The 19763-nt window shown below is 37.7% G+C and overlaps 1 protein-coding gene across 3 annotated transcripts in view; it reads left to right on the top strand.

The window, feature by feature from the left end:
- The window catches only part of VCL (vinculin), a 56798-nt gene that overhangs the window by 25817 nt on the left and 11218 nt on the right, over window positions 1–19763 (top strand). For 2 of the 3 annotated variants that reach the window (XM_039727319.1, XM_039727320.1), the window contains exons 4-15: window positions 1425–1533; window positions 3889–4011; window positions 4270–4430; window positions 10438–10528; window positions 11293–11440; window positions 12315–12468; window positions 13460–13635; window positions 14568–14758; window positions 16289–16488; window positions 16981–17109; window positions 18126–18275; window positions 18951–19059. In XM_039727319.1, the coding sequence (XP_039583253.1) occupies window positions 1425–1533; window positions 3889–4011; window positions 4270–4430; window positions 10438–10528; window positions 11293–11440; window positions 12315–12468; window positions 13460–13635; window positions 14568–14758; window positions 16289–16488; window positions 16981–17109; window positions 18126–18275; window positions 18951–19059 (1741 nt within the window). Of the gene's footprint in view, window positions 1–1424; window positions 1534–3888; window positions 4012–4269; window positions 4431–10434; window positions 10529–11292; window positions 11441–12314; window positions 12469–13459; window positions 13636–14567; window positions 14759–16288; window positions 16489–16980; window positions 17110–18125; window positions 18276–18950; window positions 19060–19763 lie in introns of all 3 variants that reach the window. The other variant, XM_039727318.1, reaches the window with a different exon arrangement.

Genomic DNA, 19763 nt, shown 5'->3' with positions numbered 1-19763 from the left:
TGGGGCATGGGAGGTAATTCAAATGTGGAATGTCTGGCTAGTCAGGCAGAATATGTATTCTGATAAATCTAACAGTTGCTGCATTTGGACTGTTGCACTAGCCAGAAACTGACTCAGAAGTGCTGTTTGTCCATCCTCGTATGTATAAAAAAAAAAGTCACACTTGCAAGGAAATGTAAATGTCTCCCGTTTGAATTTTTTTTTTGTTGCAAATCATAGTTTTCATGCTCTTTCAGGGGATGTAGTCTTGCTTATTTCTGAATAAGAAAGATGATGCTATTAGAAATGCTGATGGCAGTCCTAATTCTGCTGCAATTGGTTAACCTATAGAATTGTGTGGTTAACCTATGGAATGGTGTTGCTCTTCTTGCTGTTCTGAGTAATCTAACATGGTATCCTTGTTTCATTTAACTATCTCATGGCAATGTTAGCGTGTTCCTCTGAAATGGTTTTTAATAGAAGTGTTACTAATCGAAGTGTTATGGGGCTTTCAAGGAAGGTAATAGCTTTTAATCTCTCTTTCTGGTGTTTAGGAAATGAATTGACTTTTGTGAATTTAATGCTTTGTGGGACTCACCTGACAACTCCTTGTTAATGAAAAGAAAGCCATTATTCAGGAATGATTGATTTTTCACAAGTACTTAAGTTGACAGGTGTCTGTCCTATGTTTCAATATAAAGTAACATTGGGCCAAACTGAAATGAGTTTCAGAAGAACCTTTGGTCTTTTTTAGGTGCTAAACACTGCATGTGGTTGATACAAATTAAATGTCAATTAACTTTTCTCCCATAATAATTGTATGTAGTGATGTCAGAAGTAATGTGGTTCAGAGGTTAGAATATTTACTGACTGAGAACTGTTTGGGAATCAAACGTAGACTGAAAAAAGTTAAGCTGAGGCAGAGGTCCAGAAGCAAATGAAGTACAGCCTTCACAGATTTTTCTGGAAAGTTTAAGATGTTGGATCTATCTTCCCTGCTGGAATGTTGGGTAATGCTTTATCCATATGTAAAGCTGTATGGTAAATGATACTTCCTCTGAAAGTCTGAAGTCGGCTTTCTAAGCAGCTTTGCTTTGTGATTTAAGTTAATTGTGATGAAAAAGTTCAAGCGTGACAGCATACATAGATGAAGCTCTTTCTAACCTATTTTCTCAATGCTATCCTTCATTTATCATACAAAGTGAAAATATTAGAAGAAGGATTTTGCATTTCTGAGTAGTGGAAAGCTGATTGAATATTGGCTTGCCACTACAGCACTTCATTAATGGAATTTGGGTAGCTTATTCAGCATCTCATACCTTTATGATTGCCCATTTGTCCTATTAGCAAGTGCTATAACTAAACTGTTCTAATAACAGGTTTGCATTTCTAATGCAAGTGTAACTTAGCTTCAGCTAAGAAGTAACAGGATGTTTCTGTCTTAGGTCCGTAAAATCATCCGTGTCTGCAAAGGAATATTGGAATATTTGACTGTGGCAGAAGTGGTAGAGACAATGGAGGATCTGGTGACTTACACGAAGAATTTGGGGCCAGGTTTGATTTGCTCCAGTCTTTAATAAATATATTAAGTATAGTCTTTTCCTCTACTCCCTGCCAGCATCTTCCTTCCCCAAGTTTTGAACCCTGGGATGATGGTAAAGCAGTTGCTTTGGAAGTTTCTATTGGAAAGAATGACTCTTTCTGTTTCACAGTCTTTTTTAAGAATGCAGAAGATGTTGCTAAATGAGATGTGCATGTGAATGATATGCACTGTACTTTTCCTGTACTGTGAAGGAAGTAAGGATAAAACAAAAAAAAGAAAGAATAAGCTGTGTAACTAAGCACTCACAGATATAAAATCCATTAAGCTGATAAAATGTCTGCCCTGGCTGAGATAGTTAGGCCCAGTAAGAATTTCTTGGAATAGTATATGCTACATGTCATATGTTAACATCTTAATGAGGTTGCAGAAATTGCTGTCTTGAAGTATGATACAAAAGCCCAGCTGTTATGGAAATTCTCTACTTTTTGATGCTCCTTCACTACTGGTTACTTCGCTGTGTTAACTCACACTTTGAGTGGTGGAAGTGATTGGTAAGTGAGGAGCTGCTCTATCTCTTTATTGCTCTAGAGGAAACCTACCATTAATCTATGTCATCTGCCAGCTCAAATGCTTTGGCTTCAGCATGAAGTAGCTGAAGTATTTAACAAATGCATTCTGTAAAATCAAGAGGTGGTGGTAGTGTAGGAAGATGTTGGAATTAAAATTACACTGAACTAAAGAATGCTTATATAAAACCGGCAGGAATCTAGTTTAGTACTTTATAAATACTTGTGTAATGTGGCTAGGTGATAAATGAAATGACTAAGAGCTGTCATGGCACAGAGCATGTTTCTAGATTATGCTGTTTTTATTTAACAAGTGTATACTTGACCTTGTTTCTAGATGTGGAAAAACTTTGAAGTTCCATATGGAGGTATAATATTTTCTAAACTTTTATTTCCCATCAGAAATTACCTTCAGTTAAATAGTTTTTGCCTAGTTTTGAACAGGAAAAGATAAAACAAAAGGGCAATCTTCTTTCCCTGAAACTTTCTTTGACTTGGTCTATAAACTTTTAGTTTCTCTGTGGTTATTGCCTTACATATCTTTAAAATGGAAGCTTCCCCTAAATTCAGTTTGCTCTGTTGGGCTCAGGTACAAGCATTTGGGTCTTTTCACTGAACCTCACATACATAATTTGCTGTTACATATGTATGACAGAGGTCTTGGGTAAGTGTCTTAGTTTCTTAGAGTGTGATGTAGGCCTGTTACTTTTATTGCAAATGATCTCTTAAACTCATGGTATTCTGAATAAATAGTGAACCTTGTGCTTCTGGAATACTGGAGAAACTCTGTCTTTGCCTGAGCTGGCTGCTGCTCAACATCTGCAGCCCATGCCCACAAAATATAAAGCCCAGAGTCCTTGTTCTTTGTAGTTATATTAATGAGCATTTGAACTTAACCATTCATGTGAATGCTGTATAAATAACAGGAGTATCAGCAGGTACACTTCAAGTCACTGAAGTGCTTATAGGTTTTATGCTGGAGCTAGAGAGAGGAACATGATTACCTATTAAGGCTTTTGTCATTTGAAAGGAAATGTGATTCTGCACAGCTTGCCTCTCTGGGCTGTCAGTGTGAGGATCCTACTACTTTTCAGTGATGTCATGAAAGCAGTATTAATGTGCCTAAGATGCTAACCAGCGCAAAGGTAATTCTACCAAAGAATATGCAACTTCCTTCCAGTTTTATACCCTGGAGGAGAAAAGAGTAGGAGCACAACAGCACCAATTTAAATAATCTTAAGTTTTTATGAAGCTGTGTCTGAAGTTTCCACGTGTACTAGGTGGTAAACCTCACAGGTCTTAGTTACTGCTCTAGAATAACTCTAATTTTTTTCAGGCTTCTAGGATACTGAAATATTTCTAGCAAATATGAAATGTAAATAAATACAGTTCTTGACCTCTGGTAGAACCTCCAAGCAAACAAACTGAATCCTGATGTTTCCTTTTTTTGTCCTTCACTTAAGGCATGGATCAAATCTTAACAGAAAACATGGCACCTTCCCTCCACCCCTTAAATCAGTTTTCAGTGTTCATTAAGTGACTTCATGTCCTAAACCAGTAATTTCAAGTATTATCCTATTTTATTGATAGGATTTTAAATCAAGAATTTTGAGTAGTCTTTCTACTTTACATAGTGTGGCTAGGTTTTGAATAAATGATATCTCTGAAGTATCTGGAATGTGTTTAAAGTAACAACTACTAATACAAAAGTTTTAAACTTCAATAGAGTTTTCATCAATCATTATGCCTTATTCTTTAGAAATCTCAAGTGTTTCAGTTTTCCATTACTTCAATCTTTAGGAATGACAAAGATGGCCAAAATGATTGACGAGAGACAACAGGAATTAACTCATCAGGAACACAGGGTTATGCTGGTAAACTCCATGAATACAGTGAAGGAGCTATTGCCAGTACTTATTTCAGGTATTTTTTGCTTTCTGTTTTAATACTATTTTGAATTACTGTTTTGAAGTGGAGTTCCTGTGTTTTATGTTAATTAAAAATAATCTCGACATCTGTAATCAATTGCAAGTAATTGTGCTTCTTGTGTTAAAACTGGAATCTCTTTCAGATAGAATGGTCCAAGCAAAAGAAAATGTTCCATATAAATACAGTAGAAGGTCAACTTGACCACTGATTGGTCTTGCATATACCTTTTTCTAATCTCTGGTATTTTTACAGCTATGAAGATTTTTGTAACCACAAAAAATTCTAAAAGCCAGGGAATAGAAGAGGCCTTGAAAAATCGCAATTTCACAGTAGAGAAAATGAGTGCTGAGATAAATGAAATAATTCGTGTATTGCAACTCACTTCCTGGGATGAAGATGCCTGGGCAAGCAAGGTATTTCATATCAACATTTGTATGTAGAAGTCTAGTTTTTGTCTACTGTGTTTTACCCTTTTAAATTTTTGCTTTTGAGACCACTGAAATATGTATTAGTGCATCAGTTTTGTAACACTATGTAATCACATCATATAATCTCTAAAAGGTCAGATATCTTCAGAGATAAATACATTCATGTATCTTTCAAAATGAGCTTTCTCTCAATACATAAAGTTAAGCTAGTGTGGCATTTGAAGGTAGTTCAATGGTTTACTGTAACTCAGTGGTCAAACAGAAGACAGATTTATTCGTGCTTTAGTTTCAGCATCGTTAGAAAGTCCTGGAATATAGTGTATTCCACTCAGAGAAGGATATTTTCCATTTCTATAACTACCCTACATAATAATTTTTGACATAGAAAAGTTAGGTATAAAAGTTATTGTTCATTCAACTGGTCTCATAAGTGAGATTGAGATTTTCCTTCTAGATCCTGTCAGAAAAGATAGGCTACTGTTGTATTCCTTGTGCAGAAGGCTTGGAATTGAGACATTTTAGTCAATTTTGGGGGCTTCCTCCTTGAACACATGCCCTGTTTCTCCCTGTCCCATTTTTATTCTGGGCATGAGAGTAAATTTCAGGGTTTTGTCTTATCTCAAAGAAATGTGTTAGATTGAAGAGGCTATCTGGGTCAGTTTGATGTCTGTGAAGCTGGCTTATGGACAGGATTGGTTCCTACACCTCAGTGTTCAGCTCTGTGAGTGATGGCAACCACTTACCTGGAGCTAATTGCTGCTCTGAAGTGATGTTCAAGTGTCTAGAAGACTGTAAAGCAGGTCTGACAGACAGAATCATAAGTGTTGTAGGCTTACAAATAAATGCAGCTGCATAACTGAAATTCCTGCCAAGTTCTTTTTGAGTACTTGGCAGTAAATTTGCTGAAGATATTTTTTTAAGGGTTAAGGCTATGAGCAACAAAAAAGCATAAATGTTATAGAAAACTTACTGAGACCTGAAGCCAGACTGGTTAGTAAATTTAGCCTAGCAGGAAATCTAACATTGATGTAACCAAGATATAAAATCACTTTGGCCTATGTTGTTTGGCACTTGACCCTTAGTTTGCCTCTTGATTTATTTTGTCACTATCACTTCCTTATTATGACTACTGTATGCATCTCTGTTTTTGTTGTCCTGTTTCTTACCCTTTTCTCACCTTTAGAAGGTAAGCTTTCTTCCACACCCTCCACCTCTACCTTGTACTAAACCCAAAAAAAGCATGTCTGTGGGATTTTGTGCTGTGTGCAGACTGTGTGCTGTGCAACTTCTGTGTGCCAGCTGTGACACTGGCATTATACTCATGGATACACACACAGTTTTAAAAAGATCATAATAGCTCTGTCTAGCTGTGTGTAGCATTGGCTGTCACTGAGAATGGTAATTGCAAGCTGATCTGCATCAAGACTCTTTCTGAATCTGATTAGAGTTAGGGCAAGATTTTACAGCACATTCTTGCTGAATGCTTTTATGTTAATGAGTCTCTGTAGGGACAAATAAAGGGTCCAGTCATACAGGAATGAGCTTTCTGCATGGCCAGAAAGCTTTATTAAGTCAGAAATTTTGCCTATTCCATAGTGTTTCACCCATAGCCTTCCTTCATTTCAGATGGTTCATGTTCTTTAGGTCTAAGCTTGTTCTAGGTGCAGTCTTGTACAGGTACTTTTTCAATTCGGTTTTATTTTTGGATTTAAGCTTTCCTGTATTTTATGAAATATGAATATTATTTTACACAACAAATTTGGAAATTTTTGTGGTAAAGAAAAATGTCTGTTGCAAAGAGTTGGCAATTTAGGCTTAGGAAACTCTTACACTGTGGGTGAGGCAGATTAATAAAGGATTTAATTAAGAAAACAGTTGGTATATTAGCAGTATTTCCTAATGGAAAATATTGGTCATTATGCTTAATGCATAAGTATGTTGTGTGGATTAGTATAATCAAAGTTTCATTCTGTTCTGAACTAAGAACTTTTTAATTGTATTTTGTTTTTGAATCCTGATGATTTGTAACTGAAGCACTGGGCATTAATCAAACAGTGATGACAAAGCATTTGAATTGAAAAATGCAGTGGAATGAAGAAGCAGAAACTAGTTTGCTAACAGCCACCTATCACAGACATTATCCTGTATTTGCACATATATCTAATAATTGACTTGTTATTTTGCTAGGAGGGAGATGAAGGAGCTGTTTAGTTGCAGTTGAGGTCACTGTTGCATGCATTTTGTGCGTGGTGGTGAAAGAAAAGATCTTCCCCATGCTTTTCTGGAATAAAGTAAGGTGTTTGGGGATGCCCAGCCTTGAATTTTTATCTGTGTAGTACATGCTATTGCTGATGTTGGACTTTATGTTTATTTCATCTGGAGTTATTTATACCTTGAGTTGTCACAGTCTGTCTAGAGAGTGGAGAATGAACAAGGTATGGAGCTAAAGTGGTAGGTTTTGTAGGAGTTGTAGCAGTAGGTAAACTATTCTGTTGGTCTTTCTGGACTCTGCACATTACTATTACTGGATTGCAATAATCTGTTTACACTGGATTTTAAAAATAGTATGGTGCTTTAGAACTGAAATACTATTCTTGGACAAAATCTTGGGGAAAAGAATTGTACCTGTTTTTTCATTCATAGCTTTGAACTTTTTTCTTTTTTTTTGTTTTACAGAGGAATTTAATTTTCTCTTGTGTATTGTCAGTGTTCATTTTAAATTAATTTGAAGTAATACTCGATTAAAATATCTTTCATTTCCATGGAATTGGAGGGAGTTAACAGTTGTAAGAAGCTGAGAGATATTGTGCAGGATTGAACCCTGAATGGTGACTAAGCTGTCTATCTTGCCAGAACACTGGCTTTGCCCATTTCCTCCAACATTGCCTTCTTTGGTCATGAAATGCAGATATCCTTAGACTAGACCACTTTATTGAGTCAGAGGTTGTGTTTTACATCCAGCAAGGAATTGTGTAGGATTTATTTTGCTCTTTTGCATAGCAGAGCCAATACTACCTGCTCCCTGAATAAGCTCAAAATTCTTGGCAGAAATGATGCATGGAAGTGTGTTCAATAATATTTGCTTTAGGAATTGTTTTGGAACAAATCCAGTTTTCTCTTTTCCCTTCAGACACTGTTGCCCTAGTTATTTAATGTGATTAACTGAAATAGTTTACCTCTTCTGAAAATGCAGTAGTGCTGATTTTGTTAATAAACTTCCTTTTGGTAACAGGGGAACTGTTGGCAGTGAGAGGAGGGAAAGAATCAATTTTTGCTGATAAAACTATAATTTTTTTTGCAGAAGAGCAGTAGGAATTAAAATAATATTCATGCTTGCAAACAATGTTCTGTTGGCAAATCCCAAAGAGTTACATTTTAAACATATGTGGCTGTTTAGGGCAGGAATCAAGTATTTAAACACCTACAGAAATCAGGACTATCAAGACACTTCTAAGCGGTGAGACCTTAAGCAAGTTGCTGTGGTTTTTTTTAGATAGTGTTTCTGCTTTTGTCTTCCTTCTTTCTTAATAACCTTTATTAGTTGGTGAGTCCAGACCTTTTAGTATGGCTTTGTTGCTTGCCAGGTATCTGACACCAGCCACAACTCTGGCAGACACAGAAGTGCTGTACCAACAAACCTAGTTAAGGATGCATTCTAGTTTTCTATTGCATTATTCAGCTCACTGCAATGAAAACTCCTGATCAGGCTATAGCTGACAGGGATTCCCTGGGCTCTGCAGATGGGAAGTTGGTGCTTTGAGCAGTTGTCTTAAAACACTTCAACTGCTATACTAGGATTTCACCAGATTTTTTTTTTTTAAAATAGGAAAAGGGGACAGTATTTTGCCAACATGAGTGCAGAGGAACCCAGGCTAGCCAGACTCACCCTGCAGAGCAATGCAGTTATGTAACTCCCTATGACAGGGCAGATGGATCCTCTTGCTGCTGGGGCAGTGCTGGCAATTAAAAAGTCATGACTGCAAAATCTGGAACACCCATGATTTTGTCCTCAGATATCAGACTTCAGATTCAGAAGCTTCTATATAATTCTGCTGAAACTGCAACTCTGCAGGCAGCTGAGACAATACAAAAGGCTGTGAGAGTAAAAAGGGAGGGGCAATGATAGTTTTCCCAGCACTGCTTTTCTCCGCCCACTCCTACCATCTCATTGACACAATAAGAAACATCTGTTGCCTTTTAAGAAATTCACTTTGTTGTTTCAATTTATTTCTGGGTAGACAGGCTCTTCTATATAATTCTGCTGAAACTGCAACTCTGCAGGCAGCTGAGACAATACAAAAGGCTGTGAGAGTAAAAAGGGAGGGGCAATGATAGTTTTCCCAGCACTGCTTTTCTCCGCCCACTCCTACCATCTCATTGACACAATAAGAAACATCTGTTGCCTTTTAAGAAATTCACTTTGTTTCAAATTATTTCTGGGTAGACAGGCCTGAAATAGACCATTCATTTCATGCTAAAGTGATTTCAGCCTGATATAAACACCAGAACACAGTAACACCTACCTTCATAGGTAGTAAGATTTATATACACATTTGAATATTCAGTGAATATTTGCTTGTCTCTTATAATCCATTGAATGCACAATGCTTGAGCTGTTGAGAGGATGACTTTGAAAATAACGTGCCCATTTCCCACCCCTAGCTGTATATCTGACCTTTCAGAAGTTTTTTTCAAACAGGTCCCAAGTAAGTTTGGAGACCCAGTTTCTAGATTTGTGACCCAGTCATCCAGGTGAAAATAATTCTGCTTTTGGTGCTCTCTCTCAGGCTGTAATTCAAGAGCCTTTAAAAATATTCAGCTACATCACATGACATTTTAGAGAGTTGCTTGCTGAATTATATTATAGCACCTTATGAATAGCTGACAGACCAACATACCTGAATAAAAATGTCAGAATATTAGTGTTGTATGTTTGAGACTAAGCCTACAGAATGAACAACTCCACAAAATATGGCATTTCTTTAGTGCTGTCAGGGTAGCACATGCTATAGCAAGATTCTGGTCACTGATGGTAGTAGGCTTCTCTTTAAAATCGTTGGACATGAGCAGTTTGATTCAGATGCTACATGAGAGCCAGGCTTCTTTCTGTCATCTCTATACCAATCATGGGATCTAAGATGCATTTCAAATCACTTCCATGATATGTGTGGTTAAAAGCTATATTGGCTTTTCTGCAACTTCTTACTTGGGTACACGTTAACTGCTTTCACTCATTTATGTAAGATGGAAAACTTGTGGCCTCTAGTGGAGGGATGACACATGAACAATGTACAGCCTGTGCAGAGAAATCAGAACTGGGAGATTGCTTCCCCTGCAGCCAGAGGTGTTGAACAGTAGTGGCATTATAGTGACAGAAACAGCTTCTTTGGTCATCCTGGCAGAGGAGTTCAGAGTTTTAAACAATCACACGTAAATACATGTGTTTGTCTCCAAAGACGTTCAACTCCGTATCTGAGACTTTGAGAAATTAGCTGGTAGTCTTACTTCTCTGCAAACAGTAACTGTTTGACTTTAAGCAGCAGAGCAGGTGAGAAATGCAGATGTGCAGCCTCCTACACTGAAGTAAGTAGTAAAATTCACTGGCCAATTACCAGATATTGATACTCCAGTTGCATCACAACTCTTCTGTGTGCCCTGAAGTAAAATGGAACTAACTCCAAGATGTGTGCTTATTAGAGCTCCAACTTTAGAATTAAAGCACTAGTAAATAAAGAAATACAAAAACCACTAAAATTGCATGCATAATTTTTGCATTTTGAGTGAAATGAAAATGTCTGTTCTAACTGGAAAGAAGCAATTATGCTTCTTGTTTGAAAACTAGTTTGAAAATGGGTTTTGAGCTGCTTATACAAATGGGTTTTTGTAAGTAGACTCTGTTTTATAGAACCTTTGTCAGATTTGGTTGTGTTCATTACTTGTGCTTTGATATTTTGGTTTTGAGCATTATTTTGCTGGTTTCTCTTTTGTAAAGGACACTGAAGCCATGAAGAGAGCTTTAGCCTTAATAGATTCAAAGATGAATCAGGCAAAAGGTTGGCTGAGAGATCCAAATGCACCTCCAGGTAATATTTAAACACAAACAACAGCATAAAGTCTTTTGATTTTTGAAGGTCTCATTATTTCTTTTGTTTAAGACAAAATGGTCTTTAAGCATTAATAACCCTTAGACAGTGGATCATTCTGAAGGTGCCTGTATTTATTCCTTTCTTTAGGTACTGGGAATTGAACAAGTTGTATCTAATGACCGAGAAGGCTTTTCTGCTTCTAAATGGTCTCTAAAATACATGTATTCCATGGAACATACATGTTCTTAATTTGCATTCCAGCAGTAAACCCAAAACCTTATGTTTTGAATAGTACTTAATTGTAGCCATGGCTAATATTTAAAATCCTTCTTTTGTATTTTCAAATTTTTTAACTTAAGATTTCCCTAACAGAATATCTTGCATTGTTTTTCTTTGTCTTGACATAAAATTTTTAGTATGAAAATCTGCCATAAATATGCTTAATTGCAATCACCTTTACTTATATAAGGGGTTTGTTTACCTTTGTATGTATGTTTTAATTAAACAAAACTCGATAGAAGCCTGTTGCATTTGAATGTTGAAAGACCTTATCAGATTGACTTTCTCTGAAATCAAAGCCAAACTAATTCAGTTATAAAAGTTGGGTGTGAGTTGTTGTTTTTTGGTGTCTATCTCCATTTTTGATAAATGTGCTTTCACAACTGAACCTAATACAGTTCAGGTGACATGATGATATCAGTAGTTTGGTCATACATGTCACGGAATGTCTTGTGTGCTGTCCTGACTGCCCTGTGCCTCAGGGGATGCTGGTGAGCAGGCCATAAGGCAGATCCTCGATGAAGCTGGCAAAGCAGGAGAGCTGTGTGCAGGCAAAGAGCGCAGAGAGATCCTGGGCACGTGCAAAACCCTGGGCCAAATGACAGATCAGCTGGCTGACCTCCGGGCTAGGTAAAGCTCTTGCTTGGCATGGACACTTCCCAAGTGCTATTAAAATGTTTTCTCTGCAGTTGTCACTTCCTAATTTCTAGAAAAGCAGGCCAGAACTGTATTTTACCTCTTTTACTTCAATCTCTTCTTTTCTGATGAGAATAACATGTTTTAATAAGAGAAATGTTAATTACATATTATGAGGATCAGAATTGCTAAAGTAGGTAATTCTGAGTTTGATTGTGTCTAACATAACTTTCCTTCAAATTAGGCAGAAAGGAAATGTTAAACTCTCCTGTTAAGTCTGTTCTCCAAAGAGGATATACCCCAATTACTGTAAGATACATGGATATTCTACTTTTTAGGGATTTTGGGATGTTAGATCACATATGGTGGTTGTTGTCTATCCTTCATTGGCAAATTCTGTTGAACTTTGTGTGTCACATGATTGAGGCAGCTAAGACATTTTATTTTCATATTTATTTTTTTTAATTGACTTGCTGTCATCACTTAGATGTGGCAAGACTTCAACTCCTGCATATTCTGACTCTCTGCAACAGTCTGTACATGAGGAGAAAAGAGGCCTTGTCCTGGGTACTTTAATGGAACTATATCCTTAAATTGCTTTACTTTTTGACTCTTAAAAGTGTTTATTTCTTCTGAGAATGCAAAATGTCACATTCTGGAATAGGGAAAATATGTTCTTAGTTTTTATCTCTTATTCTGTTCCTCAATTATTTTTTGTTTCCTTAAAGAGGAAGCAAAATCTGATTAAATACTTTCTCTTGCAATAATTTCTGGGAGTAAACATAAACAGGTTTTGTTGCCTCTTGACTAGAAAATACCTTTTGTCAATGCTGAGCTGAATCTGTGGTGCTCTTTTTGTCTCGGGCAGAGGACAGGGTGCTACACCCATGGCTATGCAGAAAGCCCAGCAGGTGTCCCAGGGTCTGGACTTGCTCACTGCCAAAGTGGAGAACGCAGCCCGCAAGCTGGAGGCCATGACCAACTCCAAGCAGGCAATTGCTAAGAAGATTGATGCTGCTCAGGTACCACTAGTGATTAGTAAATACTTCAGAACATTGCTACTGTCAGAGCTGCTTTTCTGAACTGCTGTTGTTGTTTCCAAACAAAACACAGTTACTTGATAGGAAGAACATAGAGGGGATACTTGCTTTAACAAAGAAAGACCTTAAATTCAATGATTTACAGCATATGGTCCATTTTGCTTCAGTTGATGATCTTTTTTAGTAGCTTACTTGGCATTGCTAAAAATTGCAAGGTGATTAAATTAAAATGATGGAACACCCTAAATTTGCATATAAACTAATCCTATTAAAGAAAAGAAGAGTTTTAGATTGAACAGACTTATTTGTGGATAAAGCCAGAGCTCTTTCTTTGGGTTCTGTTTTGGGAGTGGAGTTCAGGATTTAGAACTGTATGTTGATGACAGAAGAGAAATGATGTTAATGGAACTAAAACTTTCTTTCAATTGATCCTTTATTTTTGTTGCTCTTAATATCCCTCAATGGTCAGTCTTACCCAGTGATGTTTATGATGGTCATCAAATAATACACCTTATCTAAATGTCTATATGTGTCTAGTATCAATGTATAACGATACATTAATATTATGTATGCATCAAATGAAATAGTAATGGGACTTTTTTAGGAGAAGCTCTGTGTACCACCTGGGCTCAAGAGCATCCATTTAAATTTTTTTTGGGAGGCCACATAATCAGTTTCTAAAGGCAGTGATTCAGTTTTGCTTCTAAAATATTGTTGGCAAATGTTGAAGGGAGAGAGAGAATGTAAAATCTTTGGTTAGATTTCATCTAGTTTGGCATTTTTTTTCCAAAACAGAAAAACTATGAGGCAATAGAATAATTTCATGGTACCTAAAAATCAGAAATTGCTTTTGAGAAGTATTTTCTGTTAAATAAAGTTTTGAAAGCTGTATTGGTATTTCCTTTCTCTATAAAATCATGTGTAGAATAAGCATTACTTTGTCTTCACTTGAACACAACTTCTTTCTATTAAGAATTGGCTTGCAGATCCTAATGGGGGCAGTGAAGGAGAGGAGCATATTCGGGGAATTATGGCTGAAGCAAGGAAAGTTGCAGAACTGTGTGAGGAGCCTAAAGAGAGAGATGATATCCTTCGTTCCTTGGGGGAAATCTCTGCTTTGACAGCCAAGCTGTCAGATCTGCGACGACAGTAAGTATTTGTTTTATCACCATTTATTTCTTTGAATTACTTTCATGTGCAGTTCCCAATGCTGAGCAAGATCAGAATATTGCTCAGATCAGATCATTAAAATAAACCCTTTTAAGTTGTTCAGCCTAGTGGTTTCTATCTCAAAGCCCAGCTTGCACTAGCTTCCTTAAAAAAAGGTAACCCAGACACGTATTACATAGAAGCATTTTTTCTCTACTGCCTATGGAATATATGAGAAGGAAACTGAAGCCAAAAGTGAGCTTGTTTGTACTGTTGAAACAAGGTAATGAAAAAGATAGGTTTGTTTATGCAGATGGGTGTCATCACTGGTTTTTGCTAAGCACTTCACTAAATATCAGGGTGGAATATCTACCACTTCCATTGCTGTCAGTGTTCTCAGCTGTAACTGCAAACTATACAAAAGATGAGACTTTCAGAAATTAATTTCTGTATCACTTGCAAAGAGGCTGCTTGGGAATGGAAGAGGAGAAAGAAACTGTTACTGTACAAACTGTGATCTTCACCTAAGGCTGGTTGCAATATTGCAATAAATATTTTTCTTGCTTCATTAGTTAGATGCTTTAATCAAGTTTTTATTGAGCTTTAGCTGCTGTAGGTCTTAATGTGCTACCTTTTGTCAGGTTTATATATAGCCTTTGCTCTGTGGCTGATTGCAGTTGCTCATAAAACAGCCATAGAAACTGGAAATCAATTCTTACACCAGTATTGGCAATGACAGTCTATGCCTTCCCCCACCTCAGTGCTGTGCTGAGCATATGTAATGTCCAGGTACCACAGCAAAGAATTGCTTCTCAGAGTCTAACCCAAGTGTCAAATTCAACCTTATTTAAAAATATCAAGTACCTTTTATTGTGTGTTTTCCTGTTGTAAATGATCTTTCTATAACTACACTTTTTTTTTTTAATCCTTAGTGGGAAGGGTGACTCTCCTGAGGCCCGTGCTTTGGCTAAGCAAATAGCTACATCACTTCAGAATTTACAGTCCAAAACAAACAGGGCTGTAGCAAATACGAGGCCAGTGAAAGCAGCTGTCCATTTGGAGGGCAAGATTGAACAAGCTCAGAGGTGGATAGACAATCCCACAGTTGCTGATCGGGGAGTGGGTAAGTGTTTCTCTGTGATTCCCCCCAGGTTTAGAATCAAACCTGTTGCCAGTTTTTGTGGTGGAAACTACTGCTCCTGAGATGCTGAGGGTGTACTGAAACTTCACTGGTGTGGAGACGCAGAGTTATAGTTAAGTCCTGACTGCAATTACAGAATTAAGCTGGCCCATGATTCTCTTTGTGTTCTTTCCTAAAGTATGGAAGAACATGTGCTGTAGAGAAAACAAAAGATTGCTCCTTGCTTTCCTTATTATGCAAATATCGTATCTCAAATTTGAATTTTTACCTACTCCAGCAAATTGAGTAATTAAGTCCTTGTGAGAAGAGAAAAACATTCATAAACTTGACCAAAAAGTATCACTTCTTGTATGGTTTCTGGGTTACCTGAGGAGAATACTAATAATAAAGAGAAAGGGGATCTGATAATCCCATTATGCTCTTGATGAGTGTATAACACTGGTTCAGGAATTGCTGGCACTTGGCAGCATACTCCTAAGAAAAGTAAATTAGGAATGTAAAAGATGCCAGTAGTGCTGAGTGATTCTTGGAAGTCTGATGCTGTGACAACTTCCTAAGTAATTTAAAGCTTGATTACAAACTTGGATTACTTGTGCATTAGTTTAAAATTATTCTTCAGTAGGCCTTTGTACTTAATACACGAGTTCTTTTAAAAGAATACTGCTATTGTATTGTTGAAAGAACAGAGACTTACATTCCTGTGAATGACCAGGAAGCATCTGTAAGTGAATGAAGGAAATTACCAATGCTAAAAATAATTTTTTTAATGGAAAAGCTTTTGACACACTGGAGGCTTTGTAAGGTGTTCCCTACCCCCACTGTCCCTTCCAATCCAGACTACTTAACACTTTTTACTTATGGCTTCTGGAATTCTGGGAGAGGGCATTTGGCTTTTTAAGTTATGTTTCTACTTGTCTTTTATTCCCCTCTTGCTGCTCATCTTCTAATGTGGGGATGAATTGCAGTATTTGAAATTTCTAAATGCTTTCTATTGGAGTCAACAGATTAGTTATGTAGAAATACCTGACAACTTCCATGGTTAATTTTGTCAGACCACTCTAATCAAAAAGGATGTATCTCTAGCCAGAGTTGCCAAATTAAGCAGAAAGAAACTGGAGACAGTTGAATTCCTCTGTGGTTTTGAACTGTAATTATGCAGTGATAAACTGCGTAAGATCTTTTATACCACCTAGGGAAGTGCTCTTAAAAACCCAAGAGTCCTGATGTGTGCACACAGGCGTGCAGTACTTGGTGTTCCCCGGTGTTTGTGCCCCAGTGTGTCACTGCCCGTGCCCTGTCCCCTGCAGGCCAGGCTGCCATCCGCGGGCTGGGTGCAATTCTTGGTGTTCCCTGGTGTTTGTGCCCCTGTGTGTCACTGCCCTGCTGTGTGTCACTGCCCGTGCCCTGTCCCCTGCAGGCCAGGCTGCCATCCGCGGGCTGGGTGTAATTCTTGGTGTTTCCCGGTGGTGTTTGTGCCCCTGTGTGTCACTGCCCGTGCCCTGTCCCCTGCAGGCCAGGCTGCCATCCGCGGGCTGGTTGCCGAAGGCCGGCGCTTGGCCAACGTCATGATGGGCCCGTACCGGCAGGACCTGCTGGCCAAGTGTGACCGCGTGGACCAGCTCTCTGCCCAGCTGGCTGAGCTGGCTGCTCGGGGGGAGGGCGAGTCCCCCCAGGCCAGGGCCATCGCTGCTCAGCTCCAGGACTCGCTGAAGGTAAGCACCTGCTCTGTGCAGGCAAGCACACGATGATGCACTGCAGCCCTTCGCTGCTCTGAGCCTGCCTCGTGTGTGCGAGGCCTCCATGAAAACAACAGTGCAGCTACACACCTGTTGGTTTAGCTGTTTAAAGCAAACTTTCCAGAAAGGCCTTGTTATCATGCCATGGGGTTAATTTCAGATGAACAGTTCAGAAGGAAAATTTAAGTCTCTCTTAAAAGAAAATAGTATGCTAGCATTGCAAGTTTGAGAGACAAGGTCTCATATCATGCTGTTCGTAGCTTCTACTACTGCTTCAAGGAGTGGTATGTAAGCTTTGTATATTTCAAATTATGTAAAAGGTGATTAACTGGTCATATTTTAGGGTAACTGTATCTTAATGTCTGCCATTGGAACAGGCATTTTTTTGCGAGAAGGTTTTATGGGATTTGAACCCCTATAACTTTATATCTCTCTATCATATGCTAATAATTTTCCACTTTTTTTAAGGATCTTAAAGCACGAATGCAAGAAGCAATGACCCAGGAAGTTTCTGATGTTTTTAGTGACACCACAACTCCTATTAAATTGTTAGCAGTAGCAGCTACTGCTCCCTCTGATGCTCCCAACAGAGATGAGGCAAGTATACTCAGGTGGTCTTTTCTGTCCATGTAAAACTTCAGTTATTGTTTAATTTTACCTGAATTGGTATTTTGAAAAATTAATCAGTGTTCTGAAAAATGAATTGGTATTTTTTATCAAGTTTGTGGAACATGCTTATTAATTCTGACAACATAAAGATTACTATGCAAACTTCTTCAGACCCCTTTTACTGTGAATTGTATAACCCTGGAAACAGTTTTGTCCCTGACTTCACAAATGGCAAAAAAGTCTCCCTATGTTGTTGGTACACATTGCTGCAAAATTCTTGTGCAAAAATCCCTGACACACTGGATGGTGGATTTTTATATCCCAGCATTACATAAGCTGATTACAATAGTGAAATTCATGCCAGAATTAATCAACAGACTAAACCTGTTCTCTTGCTGGATATTGTTTCCTGTACTTGAAAGCCACTGGCTCCATGTGAAGTACCTAAAATGCAGTGTCTGGCAGTTCTGTTTGGCTATTTTGGCTTTTGAATACATGATCAAAATAATTCCCAAGGCCTTGGAGAATTCAGCTTTATGGCAGGATAGCTTTTTGTGCAAGTATTCTGTTTCTTGAATATCTAAGCATTGTAAAAGGAGGCAGTTTTTTTCCAGTGTGAACTTTTAGTGTAAAGCCCCTTATTTACCTTTCAAATATAGTTACTTTTGTATTATGGGTTTGAAGATTAATCTCTGAGCTAAAACTGTTTGAATAGAGTATTTTTTGCAGCAGTAGTCACCAGGAATTACTGAAATTCATACCTTGAAGCTATAAAGTGTATAGCCATCTCCTTAGTTGTCCCATTGAGTTAGTGAAGAAGAAAGTCTGATAATGTAAAAATTAAAAAAACCAAATGCCTTCAAAGCTTTTGTGTCCTTTTGCATCCTCTCAGGATGAGTTAAGTGGGAATGTTACGTAGGTGTCTGACACTTTGAAGAAATTGTGTATTCTGTTAAGGAGGTTAGGCTTTTTTTAATGATTTTTTTTTCTCTTCTGACAAGTAGGTGTTTGAAGAAAGAGCAGCAAACTTTGAAAACCATGCTGCTAGACTGGGAGCTACAGCAGAAAAAGCAGCTGCAGTTGGAACTGCCAATAAAACTACTGTGGAGGGCATTCAGGCAACAGTGAAATCAGCAAGGGAGCTCACCCCACAGGTGCTTGCTGGGTTTGAAGGGCTGTTAAAAGGGCTGGGGATGACTTCTGGGGAATTTTCCTTATGCTTTTGTTCTCAAAGAAAGAGATTGTTGTTGATTGATGGTCGTTAATACCAACAAGGAACATAGTGCTGACACTGTTAAAAGGGAATGGCAAATATTTCTATACATGATACTAAAAGCAGAACAAAATCATCAGATGACATGTTTTATTTTTCAACTCTTGGACAGAAGTGTCTGTGACTTACACTTGAAACAAAATGATTTTGAGGCTCAGTAAAATATGTAAGTGGAAAAAAAATGCTCCTTTTTTTTTTCCAAAATGAACCTCTATCTAAATGTTGGTAATTTAATAAACATTATACTACTTTAGTAGTGTAATGCTTATTACACTTTAGTGTAGTAAGCTTTCAAGAGTTTCTTAGATAAATTAGTGCTTTCAAGAATTGTTTGTAAGATAAATTAGTACGTAATTGAAGTTCCAGAAAAAAGTATTTGTGCCAGCTAATTTCAGAAGTATGGTAGGTCTTCAAGGAGCTACATACTGCACTAGAATTAATGAACTAGGTTTACAAATGTGGAGCTGCACATCCAGTCCTGAAAAAACAAATGCATTTTCAAGCATGTATATAATGTTGATGTGTACTGATAATTTAAAATGTCTTCTGTTGGCAGGTAGTATCAGCAGCTCGTATCCTCTTGAGAAATCCTGGAAATCAAGCTGCTTATGAACATTTTGAAACCATGAAAAACCAATGGATTGATAATGTAGAGAAAATGACAGGTAAAGTAGGAATTTCTGTTGAAGAGCCTACCTGCAGCTAACTAGCTTGTATAGATTTTTCTCCATGCTGTTTGGATTGATGAAACATGCAAAGAACAATGACTGATTAAAAATAAATTAAGTGAGAATGTGCTTTCTGACTCCAGGAATATGTATATGTTACAGAATATACAAAACAGCTGGCTTCTTATCTGTTAATACTGAGCTGCAGAGGAGCAAACCCTGCTTTAGTTCTTTTTTGAGAAAATCGGAATACCATCATTTTTTATTGCAGTTGCTATTCTAGCAGCATATCACTGTGACAACTAGAGGTTTTCTTCTGTATAATCTTGGCATGTTGAAATAGGACAGATAATTAACTGAAGGAAAGAAAATATGTTCAAAATATTGTAACAGCTTGATGGATATGGAGAATAAGACAAAGCTACTGATCCTGCTGAGGCACTGAAATGTTTCCCAGATACAAATACTTCCCAAGTGCAGATCCTTTGCACTGACCCACTGAACAGCTGACTGTATTATCTCCTCCTTCATCCCAGTAATTAAATCCTGGGTATTTTAAATCTCACTGCCTTTTGTCACTATGAACAACCCCTGTGTAAAAAGCACAGCCAGAGGGATATTTCCTTTGGAATGAATGGGAGAGTACAAAAAGTACTGAATATGCTTAAAGAAATTTGGTGTGAAGAAACAGTCTCTGCTGC

Source organism: Passer montanus, unplaced genomic scaffold, assembly GCF_014805655.1.
Source record: "Passer montanus isolate IOZ18808 unplaced genomic scaffold, ASM1480565v1 scaffold61, whole genome shotgun sequence".
In the NCBI taxonomy this organism is placed as follows: Eukaryota; Metazoa; Chordata; class Aves; order Passeriformes; family Passeridae; genus Passer; species Passer montanus.
The sequence above is the reverse complement of the archived record's forward strand: the minus strand, read 5'-3'. Positions and strand labels throughout refer to the sequence as shown.